Consider the following 19,260-nt stretch of genomic DNA (forward strand, 5'->3'; position numbering starts at 1 on the left):
GCATCTTGTTCATCACTGAGCAGGTTTCTAGTTTGCAAAGTTGATGTTTTAGCCTGCAGGTGGTGTTAGAGGAGAAGACGGATAACTGAAATTAAAGATCCTCCCCAGACATGTTTTAAGATGTATAAAATACTCTGTTTTTAATAATAATGTGTCTTCTACTTCACTGTAAAGTCTGTTCACAGTGTTTGTGTGCTTGAGGCTTCAAGTTTCCACATCACACTTGTATAAGTTGCACACTGGACCACGATTGGCTCCAAAATTGTTGTGATGTCACAAATCAGGCTCAAAGGTACACGCCTTAAAACTGTGAAACAACAGCGATGGTGTAAGGTTATTGTGTGTCACATTGTGTGAGACACTTATGATAAACTCTTGGTCACAGTCTGTGTCAGACTATTTGACATTAGTTTGATGCTGTCAGACTGTGAGATGAATGTATAGTGAATCATAGCGCTACGATGGAAATAGAAAAAAGTAAATGAAAGCAGAGAAGCGTCATCAGCTCGTCATCTGTCTGCAGCTCTGATGTTTTGAAAATTCAGCAAAGTTTGTGGACGTATTTAGACGTATGAAAGGTCATGCTGGCTACATGTCATGTTGTGTTCTGATTGGTTGGTTTGTAGATGTGGGTCATAGCAGCAGCCACATTGTCACAATTTTGCTTCAACATGTTGTTGGTCACCAAAGCTCCAAATCCGTCGTCCGTATACGAGTCTCACAGTGAAATCTACGACACTGTTTTTGATTGACAACCAAAGATTTCACTATTTTTCTTTCACGATTGTCAACTTTCTTCACCGACAGCCCAGAATCACACAAGCACAGAACATCAACTGAAGGAAGCAAAACACATTTTTGACTTGAGGGGGACTTTAAAGACTCATTTAAAGCTGTAGTGTGGGACTTTTGTCTCCCCCTTCTGGCAGTGAGAGTATTTACAAAAACACTGTTGACACGTGTTTACGTCATCGGCTCTGCTGTAGTCTACTCCGTCACTACTGTAGCGGCTGTAAAACAGTGGATAAATCGTTTTAAGCGTCACACAACCCCCGCAAACGCCTCACTATCAGAATTTGAACCATTCGGTCCGATAATATTTAGAAAGTCTAGAAGAGCTGCATGATTAAATTAGTTTATCCCCATTCAAGTTATCAGAGGACTAACTGGAAGTTAGCTGGCTCGGCTGGCAGAAGTCCGCATTCATGCATTCATCCGACCGGAATATCAAACCTGATAACAGATTAAAATATATATACTATATACTGTGAAATACAGAGAGATGTACGTGGTGGTGATTGGTTTAATCAGCATTGTGTGAACTCATTTGGCAAGAGCTTGAATGTAATGGACGTTCATTTATATGTAAAAGTTCTTTGTTGCATTTCATATTCATTTTTCATTCAATACATTAGTTAACTTTCTAATGTGCTGCAAACTGTACTATGCTTTATTGTATAATATTCATGTAAATTTTAAATTAAATTCTTATTGTGTGAAAGAAACACTTTTGTTGTGTTTCAGTCTCAGTTCATCCGTCACATCAGAGTCACATGTGCAGCTTAGGAATAAGAAAAGAGGATTCATCTTGTGAAAGATGCAAAATCTTGTTTTTATCCTGAAAATCCTGCTCATTTTCATTCAGTGTGATAAGTTCCAGTCCCTCCACATGCTGCTGTAATGCTCCACTGACTGCAGACCACAAGGGGGCGATATTCAGTCCTGCACAATTACACCTGTCAGGTTCAGGTGCTTTGAACACGTTCCAATACAGGTTTGTACGGTTAGATTCAGACTCAAACTGATATCATCTCACAGGTTTAGGTGTTTGGTTAGTTATATTTGGAGTATGTTGAATTTTAATGGGAATTATATCACAAATTGAAAGTTGAATCTGGAGAAGTGGTTTCAGTTTCAGTTGATGGCTGCAGTTTTTTTCTGCAGCAGTTTAAACTCATCATAGCAGAACACCTATCTGGCTCTCTGGCCCCGCCCATCTGCGCGCTCACCTGCGCATATTTTATGCTAATGAGCAGGTGCAGCGGTTCTTGAGGCGCGCGGCGGGCCGCTCGGGGGTGAGCCGGATGGAGCAGCGCAGGGAGCAGCGGGAGTCCAGCCGGAGGGTTTTCACCAGGTGATGCTGTCCAAACCCGACTGACTGCGGATCCGCGAAACACGAATGGATCCCTATTTAAGAGTTAGCTGGAAAAGGCTTTTTCACTTATTATCTTTGTATTTTATCCTAATTTATCAAGGTGAGTCTCCTCTGAGTGAAAACCTGCACACGACTCTGATCTGCTGTTTACAGCGCAAGAAAAGTGAGCTGTGATGTCAAAGTGAAAGTGAGAAATACAGAGATAAATTTATATTTATTGTTACATAAATTTAGACTAAATTAGGAAAATTATATATATATATATATCACTTTATGTGGCAGCTCAGCCTGCAGTTTAAACTGTTCTCGTTGATCTTAAACTGGGTTTGCTGTTCAGTCTGATTCTGATTCTCTTTATTTATTTATTTATTTATTCATTTATTCCTGTATTTGTGTATTTATTTATTTATTTTCCTTGATTTCAGCGCAACTTTCCTGGAGTGTTGAGAGAGTGAACGTTTCTAACTGGGATGAATTTAATAAGTGAGTTAATTTTTACTATTTAAATAACAATAGAAATGTGTTTTTATAATTTTATTATATAATTTTATGTTTTTTGATGTTTGATTTATATAGTATGATGTTATGTGTATTATATGGCCTATATCTATACATCTATATCTATATCTATCTATCTGTATATAGTCAACACTAATTTTTCCTGCCTTGCTATTCCTATAGTTTCTAATTTAGAATAATTTATATTTATAATAATAACAATATTCAAGGTACATAACTGTAAACAGAGCTGAAATTATTAGTCAATTAATTCATTAATGACGTAGTTGAGCAACAGAATAGTTATCTGCAAAAATGTTGATAACTGATTAATCTTTTAAGTCACTTTTTAGGAAAAATGACAAATATTCACTGGTTGTTGCTTCACTAAAGTGAATATTTGCAGTTTTACTGATTAATTGATTAATTATTGATGACCTACCATTCTGTGAAAGTAACTTGAAAGAGTATATTTGTCGTTTGGATGCTTGGTTGCACAAAACAAGCAATTTGAATATGTCAGCTTCAGAAATAGCAAAGGTCATTTTCCATAATTTTCTGACACCTTTTAGACCAAACAATTAACTGGTTAATTGAGAAAATAATCAGCAGATTAACCCATAATGCAATTTTGTTAGTTGCAGCCTTAGTCCCTACTTATGTTTATTTCAAGGAGCAGGCAGTGATTGTTTGGTTGGTTGATAGTTTGTTTTTTTGGCTGTTTGGTTCTCTGGTGGTTTGGTAGGTTAATGGTTGGTGGTGGGTTTGCGGAGTCAGGGGGGCAAAGCAAGAAGCAGGGACAAACCTCTCCTTGTTCTCTCTGTCCCAGCAGCGGGAGCAGCGGGATAAAGCAGCAGAAATGGGACACCGCTTCCCAGGGAGGGCAGGTAGGCAGCCGCATTGATCATTGATGCTGACGGAGCTGCTTCGGGCGGCGAACACACAGCCAGAGATCACCAAAAAAGCTGCGACGCTCACGCCAAAACACAGAGCCAGAGAAAAGAAAAGAACTGTCGCCTGACAGCCTCTATTCACATCATTTTATTCCCAATGTTCCAGTATTTCAAGTAAAACTTCCAAGATTTTCACTATTTTGTTTACAGATGTAGATTCATGCACAATAGATGAATTAATTTAAATATAAAAGTATGTAAATATATAAGCATAAATAGGACGTTGTAGCTGTAGATGTAAATTGTCAACATGTTTTCTGAATTTTTTCACAAAATTACACCTTAAAAAAGTGGCAGTGATTGTTTTTCATATTAGTTTAAAATGTCTCTACACCTTCTATGTTTTGTGTTTTTTTGGACTCTGTAAAAATATTTAGGTTATATCCAAATTAATTTATATTTAATAACCTTATAAGTTTGGGTCATGTTTCACTGTAAAAACCCATGCTAGTAGAGTCCAAACAGCCTGTAGTTTTTCAGATTAGACAAGTGTTATAATAATATATATATATTTAGTATAAAGTATGAGTATAGTTAAGTATAAAGTAAATAATATGAATAATAAGTATACATATACAGTATTCCTGCACAAAAAAGTACACATTTCCCATAAGAGCTGACTGACACTGTACCTAGATGACACATAAAGAAGACAATATATGACCTGAAAATCTACTTTGTTCCCTACTGACGTCCACTTTTATTCAAGCTCCTGTAAAACCTCAGCATAGTGAAAAAGTGAAATAGCTTCACAGTGACATTTTCTTCTCAGAAACAGACATGTGATGGAGTCCCAGCAGGAATATACAGTAGCTGCTCTGTTGTCTCGCTTGTTCCTCTATGAGAGCCTCTATCAGCCTGAATGCGGTCGCTCCTTTTGTCCGGCTTCCCTTCAGAGAGGCGTGAGAATCCGGTCCAAACTATAGAAGTTTGTAAACGAACAAAGCAATTAGTAGCACAGGTCACAGGTCACAGGTATAGATAGCAGATCTATCTCATGTCAGATCTCTGAACAAAACACTTCACTCATGGTTAAATCATCGTATCTTGACGTCTGGATCGACTCTGCTTTATTTGTGCTTGACCTGCTCAGTCTCGATATCTCTGATACTGATCAGTGATTAATAATTCATAGCCATCCACCCCCTGAACCCCCCTACTCGTCACCTTTGCCATCTGCTTTGTTCCTGCTCTTTGAGATGAAAGCCTTTGGTTTAAGAGCTCAGGTATCCAGGGAGGCTCAAAGTGTAGAAACAACATTTGACTGAGTGCTGATGTATTTTTAAACCAAAGCTTTTATTACTATTCACCTAGTCAGTTCAATATCTGATCTACGGATACATTGTCATTGCTGAACATACCAGAAGTCAGTTTTATTCTTGGAGAACCCTCTGAAATCTTCATAATCCGTTCAGCCTAGAAAAACTTCCCCACACTGCTTACAGTATCTCGTAGAACAAAGATCCTCCTCCAAAATGAGAAAACACACAGGGTGGAGGCAGAAGAGGTGGTGTGGGGGTGGTGGAGGGTAGGGTTGTCGACCTGGATGGGAAAGCTGTGTTGGAAGTCACAGAGGAGTCATTAATGAAGGTTGGATGACAGGTCTTTTCTCTCGAGCCTCTTCTTTTCCCAGCGCTGCCTCGGTTCCATCCTCACCAGTCAGGACTCTGGTTCGGAAACAATGAGCGTAATTCTGGGAGGAATTTCGCCCTAACAAAACGCAGAATTGTAAAAGTTTAGGGTGTCCCACGTTTTAATCAAATCTTTATTAATCTGTCACCTGAGAGCTGAGCTTGTTTCTCAGATTTGCTTGATATTATATTAAACTCCTGGAACTTCAGTGGGATTAATTAAGAGAATCAGACTGCGTTACAGACTTAGTTTTGGTTTGCTGAAACTGGCTCCTCGCTTACCTTGTCAAACTGTGCCAAAGCCCAATGTGAAAATGATTAGATTTAATATATTTAGCTGGAAGAGGCTCTGAAACATTGTTATGTGGTATTAAGTTGAGTTGGTTGAGTTGGTTGCAACTCTTGCATGAAATACCTGTTGATGTGTAAGTTTCTCTTCTTGAAGGACCTTCAGATAAAAGCTGCTGTATTAGAAACCAACTCATCATCCTCCAGTGGATCACCAGTCAGCCGGACCCCCGGGTCCAACCTGGCGTCCTACAGCTCAGAGAGGCCGCCGACCTCCAGATGGAGCCTCAGCTCTGACCAATCATCTGCAACCACAGTACCGTCTAGTAAAATATCATCAACAGCTTCAGCCATCCAATCACCAGCTAGCCAATCATCAACCACTACAGCACCAACCAGCCAATCATCAACCACTACAACACCAGCCAGCCAATCATCAACCACTACAACACCAGTCAGCCAATCATCAACCACCACAACACCAGCCAGCCAATCATCAACCACTGCAACACCAGCCAGCCAATCATCGACCACTGCAACACTATCCAACCAATCATCGACCACTGCAACACTATCCAGCCAATCATCAACCACTGCAACACTATCCAGCCAATCATCAACCACCACAACACCAGCCAGCCAATCATCAACCACCAAAACACCAGCCCGCCAATCATCGACCACCAAATCACCTGTCAGCCAATCATTGACCGCCAAATCACCAGCCCGCCAATCAACACACACCAAATCACCAGTTAGCCAATCAGCAACCACCAAATCACCAGTTAGCCAATCAGCAACCACCAAAGTACCAGCCCAACAATCGTCAACCGAGACAGTGCTCCCTAGCCAATCACCAATCAGCAAAACATTATCCAGCCAATCAAAAACAAGCACAGCACCATCTAGCCAATTAACAACCAGTGCAGCACCAGGCAACCAATCATCAATTAACTCACCAGCATCCAGTCGATCACCAGTCAGCAAAGCACCAACCAAGACCAAACCTAGCCAATCACCATCCAGCCAAACACCACTGAGCCAATCATCAACCAGCTCAAACACATCAAACAAATCCTCGCTCTCCTCAACATCTTCTAACCAATCACCAACCACTTCGATAACAGCTAATCAATCCATAAGCAGCTCAAAATCACCACACCACTCATTCTCTAGCTTTACATCTCTTAACCAATCACTGTCAAATTCAGCACCATCTGACCAATCCTCGACCAGCTCAGTGATACAATCAAACCAATCATCATCCAGTTCAGCATCACCAGGAAACGCAGCCAACGGAGCCTTTTCACCAAATGAGCGTCCAGTTAATACTTCACTGCTCACCAGACAGACGAAAGAAGCTCTGAGGTCGTCGATTCGTAGGATTTCAGGTAAGTTTAGAGAAGTTCATATGAATACTGAATGTGTGTATTTGGTTTGGTACAACATCACAGGTCTATATGCCTCAGACTTAAATATGTTATAGATTTTATAAGCAATTTCAGCATCTTTCAAATTGTTCTAACTGCATATAATTTTGTTGTTAAAAAGTATAAGACTCCTGGGGAAAATTGGTGCAATCGGTGTATTAGTTTCTATAAATGAAGTGGCTTTAAAAGAATGGCTAGACATTTTTGGAAAATAAATAATAAGACGGCGCCCATTTATTCCTATGAAAGTTGCTCAGTGACACATGAAGCCAAAAAAGTCAGATATAATAATAATGTGTCTCTTTAAGACTTTCCAACTTTTATAAGACCAAATGGATCAAATTCTGATAATAAAACCAGTAATTTTGCAGGGGTCATGATGCCTAGAAAAAATGTATTCACTGTTTTACAGCTGTTACTTTTCCAATGATTGTGTGACAGAAATGTTTTTTTTTTTGGTAAATGTGCATCACAAGATGGACCCGGAAGTTGTAATTACATGGTTTGGCCACTATGTCAGCCCAGCACTGTTCTTGGGGGCCTGGTCTGTGCACTAGGTTGTGTCTAGATGGTAACCCTAAATTTGCAAAACTCTTGCAAGATTTGTATGTGTTGTTCCTTCATTGTGCGTGTTGTTTGACACTGTACAAAATAATGATGTTTTATGATGTGACAACGCTGTGGTTAAGGTCTGATTAGGTTTAGGCACCAAAAATACTTGGTTAGGTTTAGGGAAAGATCATGTTTTGGGTTAAAATGATCACTCACGCAAGATCCTTCGCAAATCTAGGGTTACTATTGAGACACGACTGTGTACTAAGTAGAGCTATAGCCAGAAGTTGATAGCTTAGCTTAGCATAAAGACTGGAAGCAGGGGAAGCTTGGTTGTTAAAGTTCAAAAATATATTTAGCAACACATCTGAAGTTCACTAAGTAACACATTGTATCTTGTTTGTTTAATCCGTACACAAAATGAAGTGCAAGATCAACAAGTTGTGGTTTTATCAGAAGTTAAATGCTGGAACTACTTTGTGACGAATTAACAGCCTGGAGCAGTGACTTGCTGTAGTGTTGTTGTCAGCATGAAGCTATACCAGGCAGCTAGCAGAGACTTTAGGTCTCTGTGCCTCTAGTTACAGGACGTAACACCCTATGACCACAACTTGTTATTTTTACATTTCTCTTTGTGTATGGAATAGAGAAATTAGATATGACATATCCTATAACTTAAGAGGAGAGTGCCAGGAAAGCTGTTCCCCCTCCTTTAGAGTCTTCATCATGTTAAGCTAAGCTAATCTCCTCCTAGACTTGCGATACCAGACAATCCAAGATCTCCACCTACTGAGGTCTGGGGATTTCTAAATGCACAGTGGTTGCTTGAGTGGCGGCATGAACAGCTGCTTAATAAACCTACGACCCTTACATTTTGACAAGGACATGCCTTACTGGAAATGATGCCCCCCCCCCCCTTTCTCGTAGCGAACTGCGTATCACCCCACCAATATGAAGGGCCTCCCTAAAGACTTTGGATCGGTTCTGCAATGCAGGTTTTTTTTAAATTGTTGTTTCCACTCAGTTTTAACAACGAAACCTGGGAGAGCTAGCAAGAAGGCTAATAAGTGAAAATATTGTAGTTATGGATACAAACTAGCTAACATCATTTGCTTGTCTGAGATCGGATGCAAACTTCAATGTCTGTTGTCAAAGTTGGACCGTTTACCCACCGTCCACCATGCAACCTCCATGGCCTTACTTATCAACATGCAACATAAACTGCACACTACTTCCTGTAGAGTGTTTGGTTGCAGGATCATCTCATGTCAACATATTTGGTTGATTGGGCTACACTAAATAGAAATGAGTTGCTCTGTTTGCTCTTTTACCTGTTTTGTTTGTGTAAGGCATTAGAGACGTGACATCACTCTGCAGGAGTTGTAGATAAAGAGGTCTAACGTTCTCAAACGGTTACCTCCTGATGCCATTTTCGAAGCGCTACAGACTGTGTAATGTGTCTTTAAACAGAGCAACAAGTAAGCCCTCTGTTTTACTTTCCCCTTCAGAGTGAACAGAAGGAAAATAGCTTTTATCTGATTCATTAACTCCCCCCCCCTACTCACCCATCCTCTGTATGGTACCTGTGCTTGTGTGGGACGTGGCTGACTGGGCAGACATGCTGTAAGCCCACTGAGCAGATGGTGTTACTGCAGGATGAGGAGCCATCGGTCAGTGACTGGAACATTTGTTGGGGCCCCACATCTCCCTATGAAGTCTGACGATGTAACCTGCAGATACTCAGAGTCAGTTGTCTGTATCAGTGGTTCTTAGCATGGTTGTTCGGAGACAGTTTTGTATTTGACAGCGATTTTGTGAGATATAAATGTATTAGCTTATCAATTCTTTCTTACTGTTTTTTACCTGTGAATTACTGAATGAAAAAGAAACCAGAAATCCTGCATATTGCCAGTCATTTTGTTTATTTAGTCACAATGTTTCAGTCAGTAGATCTTTATTTTTCATAGTAGGTTCAGGTGAAATAATGAATGATGAAATTGGTGAAATTGGTATCAGTGAAACAAAAATTATAAACAGTTTTCCAGTGTGAAGAGCAGCTGTGTATTTGTTTGTTTTTTTGTTTTTTTCTCAGCGGAGCCATGTGTGTTTCCCTGCCTGAACGGAGGACAGTGCGTTCAGTCGGAGTCATGTGACTGCAGCTTGTATCAGGCCACCGGACGCAGATGTCAGACAGGTAAACCGCACAGCTGTCCTTCCTCTTTATTGAGTCTAAAAATGTTGTGAATGAGAAACACAATCATTAACCGGTTCAGATTTATGTTCTAACACTACATGAACAACAACGTCAGGGCTTATTTTTACAGCATGAAATTAAAGCTTAATTAAGGTTTAATGAAAAATTGGTTTCTAAACTGAATTAAACATAAATTAGTTTTTAGTTTGTTTCTTTTTCTTGAGTTTATCAACATTATTTGTTTTCATGGGTAAGAATGTGTCACAGTGCATTAACACTGAATGTTAATCACACTTGTTTTGAAGGAAATAATTTTGTTTACGTCCTTTTATGAGTTATTATGAGACCAAATATGAGTTTCCAAAATTAGAATTCATTTTGTACAAAACAAGGCAACAAGGAACTAATTGTATTAGTTATATAATAAAGTCCATTATAGGATGAACCAAAATATTATCTAGTAACACAAGTCAAAAATCTGCTATAACTATCTAATAAGATATTTTCTTTTTAATATAAATCAACTTCAGTGTTGTTTTTAGTGCTGAGATCTGTCTTATTCTGCCTTGTTTAAATAAACATAGGTATTAGAATTGAATTACAATTCAGTTAATTGAATTATGCTTCAAAAACCTCTGATATTTATGTTTTCTCTCCTCTGACTCATCTGCTCAGTTCCAAATCCCGGCTTTGAGAGGGAGATGACGTGCAGGACGTGGGGTCAGTACAACTTCGAGACCTTCGACGGCCTCTACTACTACTTCCCCGGTCGATGCACTTACACTCTGCTGAAGGACTGTGAAGAAACCACTCAGGCCAGCATCGTCGTCCAGGTTAGTTCAGACTCAGCTGCACCGGCACGAAATAAATCCTCCTGACTAGAAGCTGCCCAGAAGGTTTCGGTCCGACGCCTGCTTCTAGTCAGGGAAAGTTTGGACTCAGCGGCATCCTGATCCAAAACACACTCTCCTTCTTTCTGACTACCGTGAGGTTCAGTCTCAGCCCGAGGAAAAGATTTGCTCTGAAGATTAGTGAAAGCTATCTGGTTATTAGAGTCAATTACCATTAAATACTGCAATTACCCACTATGCCTTGAAAGCATCTGCAACAGACCGGGACTTTGTTCCCCTGAAAAGGCAGCAGATACCGTATCTGTGTATGGGAAAACCAAACAGGGAACACAAAAAGATCCAAATGCATTAAGACCACTGATAGTAATTTAATGATTATAATGAAAATAACATGTTATGGACTAAAATAAAATGTAAAACAGGCTGGAAATGTAGAAGCAAGAGCTTGTTAGAAGGAGGTAAGATGACATTTTCTTTTTTAATGGATAAACCTGAACTTTCTTCAAGAATGCTGTAAATGGCAATCTGAGATGGGTAGAGCCGGCTGCAAAAAGGTTTTCTCTCGTATCTTTTTTCTTCAGATTATTTCTTTTTATCTTTATACGGATCCCTAGTAGAAGGTACAGTACATGCTGCTCTTCCTGTGGTCCACAGAAAAGACATTACAGACATAATATGGTCAAAATAAAACATGTAACTCAACCCTCCTTAACTCAAAAGCTGGAAAAAACTCTGTTAGACAAGTAATCATAAAAATTAGGCAAATTTTAAGGAGTTAAAAGGATAAGCTTCATTTTTCCAAATCTCATGAAAAGACCCAAAACAACATGTGTTCGTCTGTCTCTCATGACTTTCCTGCCCTTTCTGAGGCACTCAGCCTTAAGCTAATTGGTTCCTCCAGAAGACTTAAATCTTTAAAAACAGCACACAAACATATAATTAAATTCTTAAAAAGGCTCAGCAGTTTCCTTAAACAGCTGCTCACTGTAACTTCTAGCAAATGTTACTACAACAGGTGGAACTAGTGAATTTGTTGGGGACTATTTTCAGCAGCGGATGAATACACATTTGATGCTCCAGTGAGTATTTCTGGCAGCAGGATGGTGTGTGTGACATTAAGTCAAAATAACTACAGTGTGTTTGTTCATGGTGATGAAGAACATGTCACCCAGTGCAACAGTGTGGCTCATTGATGTGTTTTTAATAGTTTTTTGGACAACAGTTGAGCTTTAAACAGAGGAATAAGATATATCAGACTTTGGACACACACACAATACTTGATAATAGAATCAATTTACTGTTGGTTTTTGGGTCTTTTTGTGGGATTTGTTGAGAATAAGAAAGATGTAGAAGAAACACTTTATCCTTTAAAAAATAAAGTAAATGTATCATTGTAACTTTCACTTTGAGAACGCCAGACTGACATTTTGAAACATTTCATATTAATACATCATATTCAGGAACACTGAGCAAACTCATAAAACATAACAGGATTATTTTCAGTCCCTCGCTGATTGTTTTAAAAGAAGTAACTGAAAGACAATTTTTTCTGATAGCTGTGTGAATGTTCAGCAGTCGACTGTCAAATCTCAGATGTCACAGCGTCCTTGAATGCAGCAACAAGGAAGAGCAGGGACTGTTTAAACTCTCTGTTTGAGATTTGATTTATTGAACAGGACAGCGTGTGCAGTATTAAGCATAAATGATGCACTGCACCAGAGTTAGCTTGAAGCTAATTTGCATCTGTAGCTTATCACAATCAAAACATACAACAGCACAACAACAAACAATACAGAGTTAGAGAAATTATAAACACCATTCATCACCATGAACATTTATTCCCTTTTATTGTCAAAGTTATGTTATCACTGAGCCTAGTTTACATTATTAATTTTTAATTGACATTGTGGGTGTATGTGCTTTTCATGGTGTACTGAAATTTCTAAACTGGAATGCTTAGAAGTGAGGAAACCAGTCAAAAAACTGTGTGGAAAGTGGAAAGTTCTTTGTTGTTTTTTTAAAGATTTGTAGATAATGGAGTAAAAAAAACATGAAAAACCATCAGTATGATGCTTTAAAAGGGTACAGAGCCTGTCACTGCTCCATTCTGACTGTTGGAGCACTTCAACACAAACTGTTTATTTTTGTGCCACTTCAATATAAATACAGACATTTTGATTAAATGTTGCATCTTGCTATTTGCAGGTCCACAATGACCCGGGCTGTAACTCTGCTCCTTATACCTGCCAACGGTCCGTCAGCCTCTTCCTTCCATGGGAGGGTGAGGTCCGGCTTCACGCCACCAACGTGACCTTCAAAGGCCAAAGGTCAGCAGTATAAAACAAGACAAAACATCATCTTTATATACAAATATATTAATGTTTTTATTGTTTCTAGATCCTCTTTCTCTCCTTTATATCAGGATTGTTTTTGACATGTATGCAAGATGCTTTAAAAGTTTATTCATCCATTTTTAAAATCTATACTTATTTTTCATTTGTATAACATCTGTTGAAAAAGAGCTTAACACTATATATCAGCCAGTCTGAGCTCTTTACAGAAGAGAAGTTGGTATCTGTATCATCATGGATTCATCGTCTCTGTATCCAGTTTGCAGCTGCCTCATCACATCCACGACCTGCAGCTGGAGCAGATCTCGCAGTACGTGCTTGTGACGCAGCAGCACGGCTTCACGCTGGCCTGGGAGGGACGCAGCGGCTCCGTCTACATCAAACTCAGCCCAGAGTTTGTGGGCAGAACATGCGGCCTGTGTGGGAACTTCAACGCAGACGTTCAGGACGACCTGAAGACCAGCTACGGTACGGTTTTGTGTAAGCGGTGCTTTGCAGGTGTTGTTCGACAGTGTTTCGACGATTAGATTTCAACGTGTTGTTAGAAGCTGTTTCACACTGAAACACAGTCATCTCAGTGCTTCGAATGATTTCCAGCAAGTTACTTAACCGGGTTATCACTCGGAAAATCTGATCATGAGGTGTGAGAGCCGCCCAGCTTGTTCTAAAGTTTCGGGTCACCTGCGTGAACCTGGATTTTAGAGGACCAGATTATAATCAGAGAGTACTTAACCACAAAAGAATCCTGGTGTAATCACATCCAGATAGATTGTAATCTGTGTAGAGAAACCTCATTAACAGAAAAATGTAAATGCAACACAAACAGCCCACTCACAGCAGCTACAATGACAGACATCAGCTTAAGTGTTTTGATTGAAACAGGAAGCTGAACAAACAGGCGACATGGACAGTAGCCATGGATTTGTTTTAATAAATCAGATATTCTTTATTCTTCATCATTTTCTCATTTCCTACCTTCCAGTTGGCAACATAATCCATCACAGTCATGAGCTGTGTGTCTGGAAATCACATGCTGAAGATAAAGAATAAGAAAAAATATAAAAATGTTGATTCTGAGAAAAGATTAAGTTTAATTTGGTTGTTTCTTGCATTTGAAAGACTGCTGGTCAGCAGGCCAGTCTCAGTTATCAGATTTCGGCATGTCCATGAATGCACCAGACCAACACATATCGTAACTTTGATCTAACTCATGCAATTCAAGCTCCATGTACTGAACTAAAAACTTGGGATATGTTTTGGAAAATCGTCAGCTGTGATGTAAAGTTTACACAACATTATCTCTTTAAGATATTATGATCCTTCCAGTAAACTTCAGGAGAAAATATGTTTTTTTTGATGATGTCTTTTAATGACACACATCCTGTTCCTCTCTCTCAGGTGTTCTGACTCATGAAATAGAAATGTTTGGGAACAGCTGGGTGGAGTCGGAGCCACATCAGACCCGATGTCCGGTGGTGTCTTCTGGCTTCTCTTCACCTTGCGCTGCAGTCGATGCTCACGTCCTGCTGGTGAGCTTCTGATATAAACTGTAGGCTTCTCTGCTGCAGAAAAACCTCAGTAAACACAACACAAAAACCTGACTCAGCAGGTACACATGTCAGTGACACAGCAGGTTAATGAGGTCATCAGGAAACGTTGAAACAGTTGAATGTACTTCAGTCAAAGAGTGAATTGTGAGATAATGTTTCTTCTTTCATTTTATTTATCTTTCATCAAATTTCACTTGTATTGCTGTGTATGCTTGAGATGTTTTTGCAGTTTTTTAACAGTTGTGAGTGAATGGTTTTTGTATTTATTGGATGATAATTTCTTTTATCTCTGCACTTGTGTTCTTATTTATTGTGTTCTTCTTAAATTGTTCTTATGATGTGGTTTTTGCAGCGATTCCTTTTGTCCAAGACGAATTTCTCCTGAAGGAGACAGTAAATGTGACCTTGACCTTGACCTTGAGTGAAAACTTGTCTTTGTGTGTTTTTGTGGCTGCAGAAAGTGGAGGAGGTGTGCGCCATGCTGCTGGATCCGCCGTTTCAGAGCTGCCACGACTTCGTCAGCCCGTTGTCCTACATGGCCAGCTGCTCCAACGACCTCTGCATGTAAGAACAACAGACTCACATTCCTCATGTTCATTTTGCTGTGATGGTGGCCTTCAATGAAAGGTCAGGAGGTCACCAAAATCACAAGGGTTAATCTGCTGTGGACCATGAATATCCACAGCAAGATTTGTAGAAATCTTTTGAGCTCTTATTGTCCATTTAATTAAATAAATTAACTGTCCAAAATGGAAAGGACTTATCCTCAGGGGAGCATGAATGTGATGAGTTAATGACATGGTGAGTTCTTGAGATATTTCTTGTGCACAATTGGAGATCACTATGGTTTATCTTCTGGGGACCATGACTATCATTTCTACACTTCATGGACATCTGGCATGTAGTTGTTGTGGACAGCATTCTGTCTCGCCTGCCGCTAGTGAGACAAAATACTTCCTTTATCTTGCTAAATATATTTTAAATGCATCAGGAAGGTATTTGAAATGGATTTCCAAAATGGGAGGACATGTGAGAGTGTATTTCTGGAAAATATTTCAGAGACAGAAATACATTTCAAAGACCTTTTTTAAAATGCAACTACATCATTATAAAAACATCTATTTGAAATGTGGTCAAAAATAGATAATTAGCATATCTTTCCTTTTCATTTGGAAGTTCATGCTGGACACCTGATGCACCTGATGACCCCCCGCTGTGTTTTTTTCTGTTCTTAAAAAGGAGAGAGGAGAGCGTTTCACTTCCCCTCAAGTGTTTTCCTTCACTGACTCAGTAGGAAATCTGAGTCGGACAGACGCGGGAGTGCTGCACCATCTCCGGGCTCTGATCCAGCACTTTAAACTGGCATCTAGAGCTTAACTTGTGGTTGCACAGGAAACACTTAGAGTCAGCATTTATTCAGTAGTGAAAGATGCGCAGTTAATCAATATTATTATTTGTTTCTCCTGCAGTAATTACAGCCGAGTTATGGTTCTGTATTATGGGTCATGCTCCAAAAATTTGTTCCAATGCCAAACTTTTTCAGCTACAATCTTTAGCTTAGTTGGAAGATTTTTTGTCCTCCATGATGGAGACACAGCTGGTGGGTAGTTGTCCAGTCTGATAAGTTCAGCGTATCTGGCTCTGTGGCCACACCTCTCCTGGCTCCACTCAAAAAGTCCTTCTCTGTTTGTTCCTCCTTCCTTGAAGGTCGGGTCCCAACGGTGATGTGGTATGCCAGGTGTTCAGCGAGTACGCCCGGGCCTGCGCCCACGCTGACCACCCACTGCACGACTGGAGGCGGCGCATTCCTCAGTGTGGTACGTTTCCTCTCAGCCAGGTGTTTGGTACCTTGAGCCATGAAGGACTGAAAAGGTTGTGAGTCCAATCAAACAATACACTGGCTGGATTCCCATTTCCCTGTTTCTGTTTTATGGAAAATGCAACAATTCTGGATTTTGAAACAATGAAATACAGTTTCTGCTCTGTCAGGGTTGTCAGATTCGTCTGCTGCATGGGGAAATCTTTTGTTTCAGTAGAAAGATTTACGTTTTTGACGTCTGTTTCGTGTTTCATTTTTGCGACCAGCGAAGCAGTGTCCTTTAGGTCTGCATTACATGGAATGCATCAGCTGCTGTCCGGCATCCTGCAACCTGGAGCGGACGTGCATCGACAGCAAGCTGGCCTGCCTGGATGGATGCTACTGTCCTGACGGTGAGTTTGTAATCAGGCTGTGTTTTGTTGTATTAACCTGAAACATCTGTCTGTAAATACACTTTTTGTCGTTTTTCCTGTTTTGTCTTCTATGAAATATCACCAATTAACGACTGATTAGACACGAGAAAAAAACGCATACTCCATCTTGCCTGTATTCTGATGTTTTCAACTCCAGCCTGCCTCTATATCTGTCTCTGTTGTTGTCTCTCCTCAGGTCTGATCTATGAGGACGGAAGCTGTGTGACGCCGTCCGACTGTCCCTGTGAGTACCACGGCATGTTTTACCCATCTGGACAAACGCTGCAGGAGGAATGCAACAACTGGTGAGCAGCATTTGACCTCTCTGTCACTTCCAATCCCATTGTTGACTGTGGATGACAATATTTGATCTGTTACCACTATGACATCGACCTGAGGAGGAAATTCTGCTTGACCTGTGCAAGTACTGTTCTTTCATCACATAAAAACATGCTTCTGCAGTATTCAAATAACATCTCTGACAGCACTCAATCACAAATTGACAAACATGTACAAACCTTATTTTCCCTAATAACTGTATTTCACTCCATTTAGACCTTAAATGAACCATTAAGACCATGCATTACATGTCATCATCATGCATAAAAACACAGGATATTATCCTTTTAATCTTCTCAGATCTGACCACCTGGATCTGTGTGTCCAGTTTCTGTCAGTGATCCTGCTGATTAGTTTAGCCTTTCATGTTCCCAGAGCCACCTGTGGACGTCTCTGCTTTCTGTTTCAGCACATGCGTGGGTGGAGTGTGGAACTGCACCGACTACAGCTGCCCAGGTTTGTCTGTTTGTCCTCTGTAGGTGGTTAAATTTTTACTCAAACTGCACTGCAAGTCTCGATCAGCAAAACACCGTGATGGGTGGAGATTATTTTGTTTCAGTCCAAAGATGCTCTCAGCAACTTTTGCCTTTGCCTCAGGCTTGGTTTCTAAATCTGAAGCTTCCTACTTAGGGAACAAGGAAGGAGAAAATGTTTCCTACTTTTGGAGCCAAGGAGGTAAGGTTTTCTAGTTAGGGATGAACGACAAAGGAAAATTTTGCCTCGCCTGTAGGCTGCAGCAGGACGAAGAGACAAAAAGCTGCAGACATGAAGGACAGGAAATCATAGAAACATTCACATCCCATTAGATCAAATCCTGATTTGATAAAATGCTGTCAGACCAATTTATTCACCTTTTATCCAGTCTCCAATGATTGTTGTTTTAATGATTTCTGTAGAAGAAAGGTTATCCGTCATGAACCTCAATCAGTAGTCAAAATAGGAGGAAAAGCAGGGACACAAGACTCTGGTTTGATCAGATTGGTCAGATATTTATACTGTCCGGGCTTCACACCTGTACAGATGTGTCTTTAAGAATCTTCACATCCCACCTGCTACCTAAAGTTTTATGTTGCTTCATAGTACTTACAAGAATTAAATATTTCTCCTTTCTGGCTCCCTAACTATGATAGTTCTGCTGGTTCTGCCTTCCTTGCAGTTTTATTATAAGCTTCTTTGAGATGAGCCAGGACTCGTTCAAGGGAGCAAGGACTTCTTCCTTGTTCCCTCCGTATGGTGCAAGGAGATGGGATAGGTTATGAAAGGCCAAACCTTCCTAGTTCAAGAACAAGGAAGATGGAAGCTCCCTTGGTAGGGAGACGGAAGTTTAAGGACAGAGGAAAGAGGAAGCTTCCTAATTAGGATGTAAAAAGCTGTCCTGGACCAGTAGAAAGGAAGAAAGTTGCTTCTTTGTCAGGGAGCAAGAAAGACTGAAGAGACATTCACATACTGTAGTCATGAGTTTACTGACATTATGCTTAGAGGCTTTAACTCAGGAAATCTGGTTTTGGCCAATCAATTAGAAGAGCTCCCACTGATTGCTGGTGAAGTTCTTGTGGGCAACATGTGTTCAGTGGCTACCATGTCCTTCTAAGTTGTAGTTTTTCTTGGATAAATGAAGAACATGTGTGAGAAATGTCTCATCCCTCTCTACAGGCGAATGCTCGGTGACTGGCGATATGTATTTTCAATCCTTTGACGGGCGGATCTACACCTTCCCAGCTACGTGTCAGTATGTCCTCGTCAAGAGTCGTAACTCAGGGAGGTTCACAGTCACCATCCAGAACGCCCCCTGTGGAGCTGTGAGTCATGTTTAATCTGCATTATTTTTGTTTTATTTTAAAGATATGATCCTTCTTGTTGAGTTTAGATTTTTTTTTTCTCCTTCTGCCTTTGAAAAAAAGTGTCTCTACATTTCGGAAACTCTTGAACAACTCTTCCACTTTAGCCTCTTCAATCAAACTATTCATGCTAGCTTGGCTCACAGGTTTCTGCAATTTGTCTGTCATGTAGATCATATCATAATTTAAGTGCTCACTAATCCCTGCTGAGCCCAGGTCGTTTTTGTTCGAGAGCCACATTGCGACTGAGACGGTGCGCGGATGAAAGCGTCTAGGAAACGTCTCGATCAACCCTGGACAGATAATGAACATGAAAAACGACAAAAGGCTGAGAGCTTCTTTTCCTCTCCCCTTCTCTATAAGCCTCCAATTTCCCAGCAGCCTTTGAGCTGCTCAGC

General features: G+C 40.2%; 1 protein-coding gene across 1 annotated transcript in view; it reads left to right on the forward strand.

Annotated features, from left to right (window-relative positions):
* Window positions 1–5,658: 5,658 nt before the first annotated feature.
* The window catches only part of otog (otogelin), a 71,897-nt gene continuing 58,295 nt past the window's right edge, over window positions 5,659–19,260 (forward strand). Inside the window, exons 1-12 of the mRNA XM_044356260.1 lie at window positions 5,659–6,916; window positions 9,600–9,701; window positions 10,377–10,534; window positions 12,758–12,879; window positions 13,163–13,371; window positions 14,302–14,432; window positions 14,911–15,017; window positions 16,161–16,270; window positions 16,539–16,664; window positions 16,882–16,990; window positions 17,434–17,480; window positions 18,678–18,823. Coding sequence (XP_044212195.1) covers window positions 5,659–6,916; window positions 9,600–9,701; window positions 10,377–10,534; window positions 12,758–12,879; window positions 13,163–13,371; window positions 14,302–14,432; window positions 14,911–15,017; window positions 16,161–16,270; window positions 16,539–16,664; window positions 16,882–16,990; window positions 17,434–17,480; window positions 18,678–18,823 — 2,625 coding nt within the window. The remainder of the gene's footprint in view (window positions 6,917–9,599; window positions 9,702–10,376; window positions 10,535–12,757; window positions 12,880–13,162; window positions 13,372–14,301; window positions 14,433–14,910; window positions 15,018–16,160; window positions 16,271–16,538; window positions 16,665–16,881; window positions 16,991–17,433; window positions 17,481–18,677; window positions 18,824–19,260) is intronic.

Source organism: Thunnus albacares, chromosome 1, assembly GCF_914725855.1.
Source record: "Thunnus albacares chromosome 1, fThuAlb1.1, whole genome shotgun sequence".
Lineage (NCBI taxonomy): Eukaryota > Metazoa > Chordata > Actinopteri > Scombriformes > Scombridae > Thunnus > Thunnus albacares.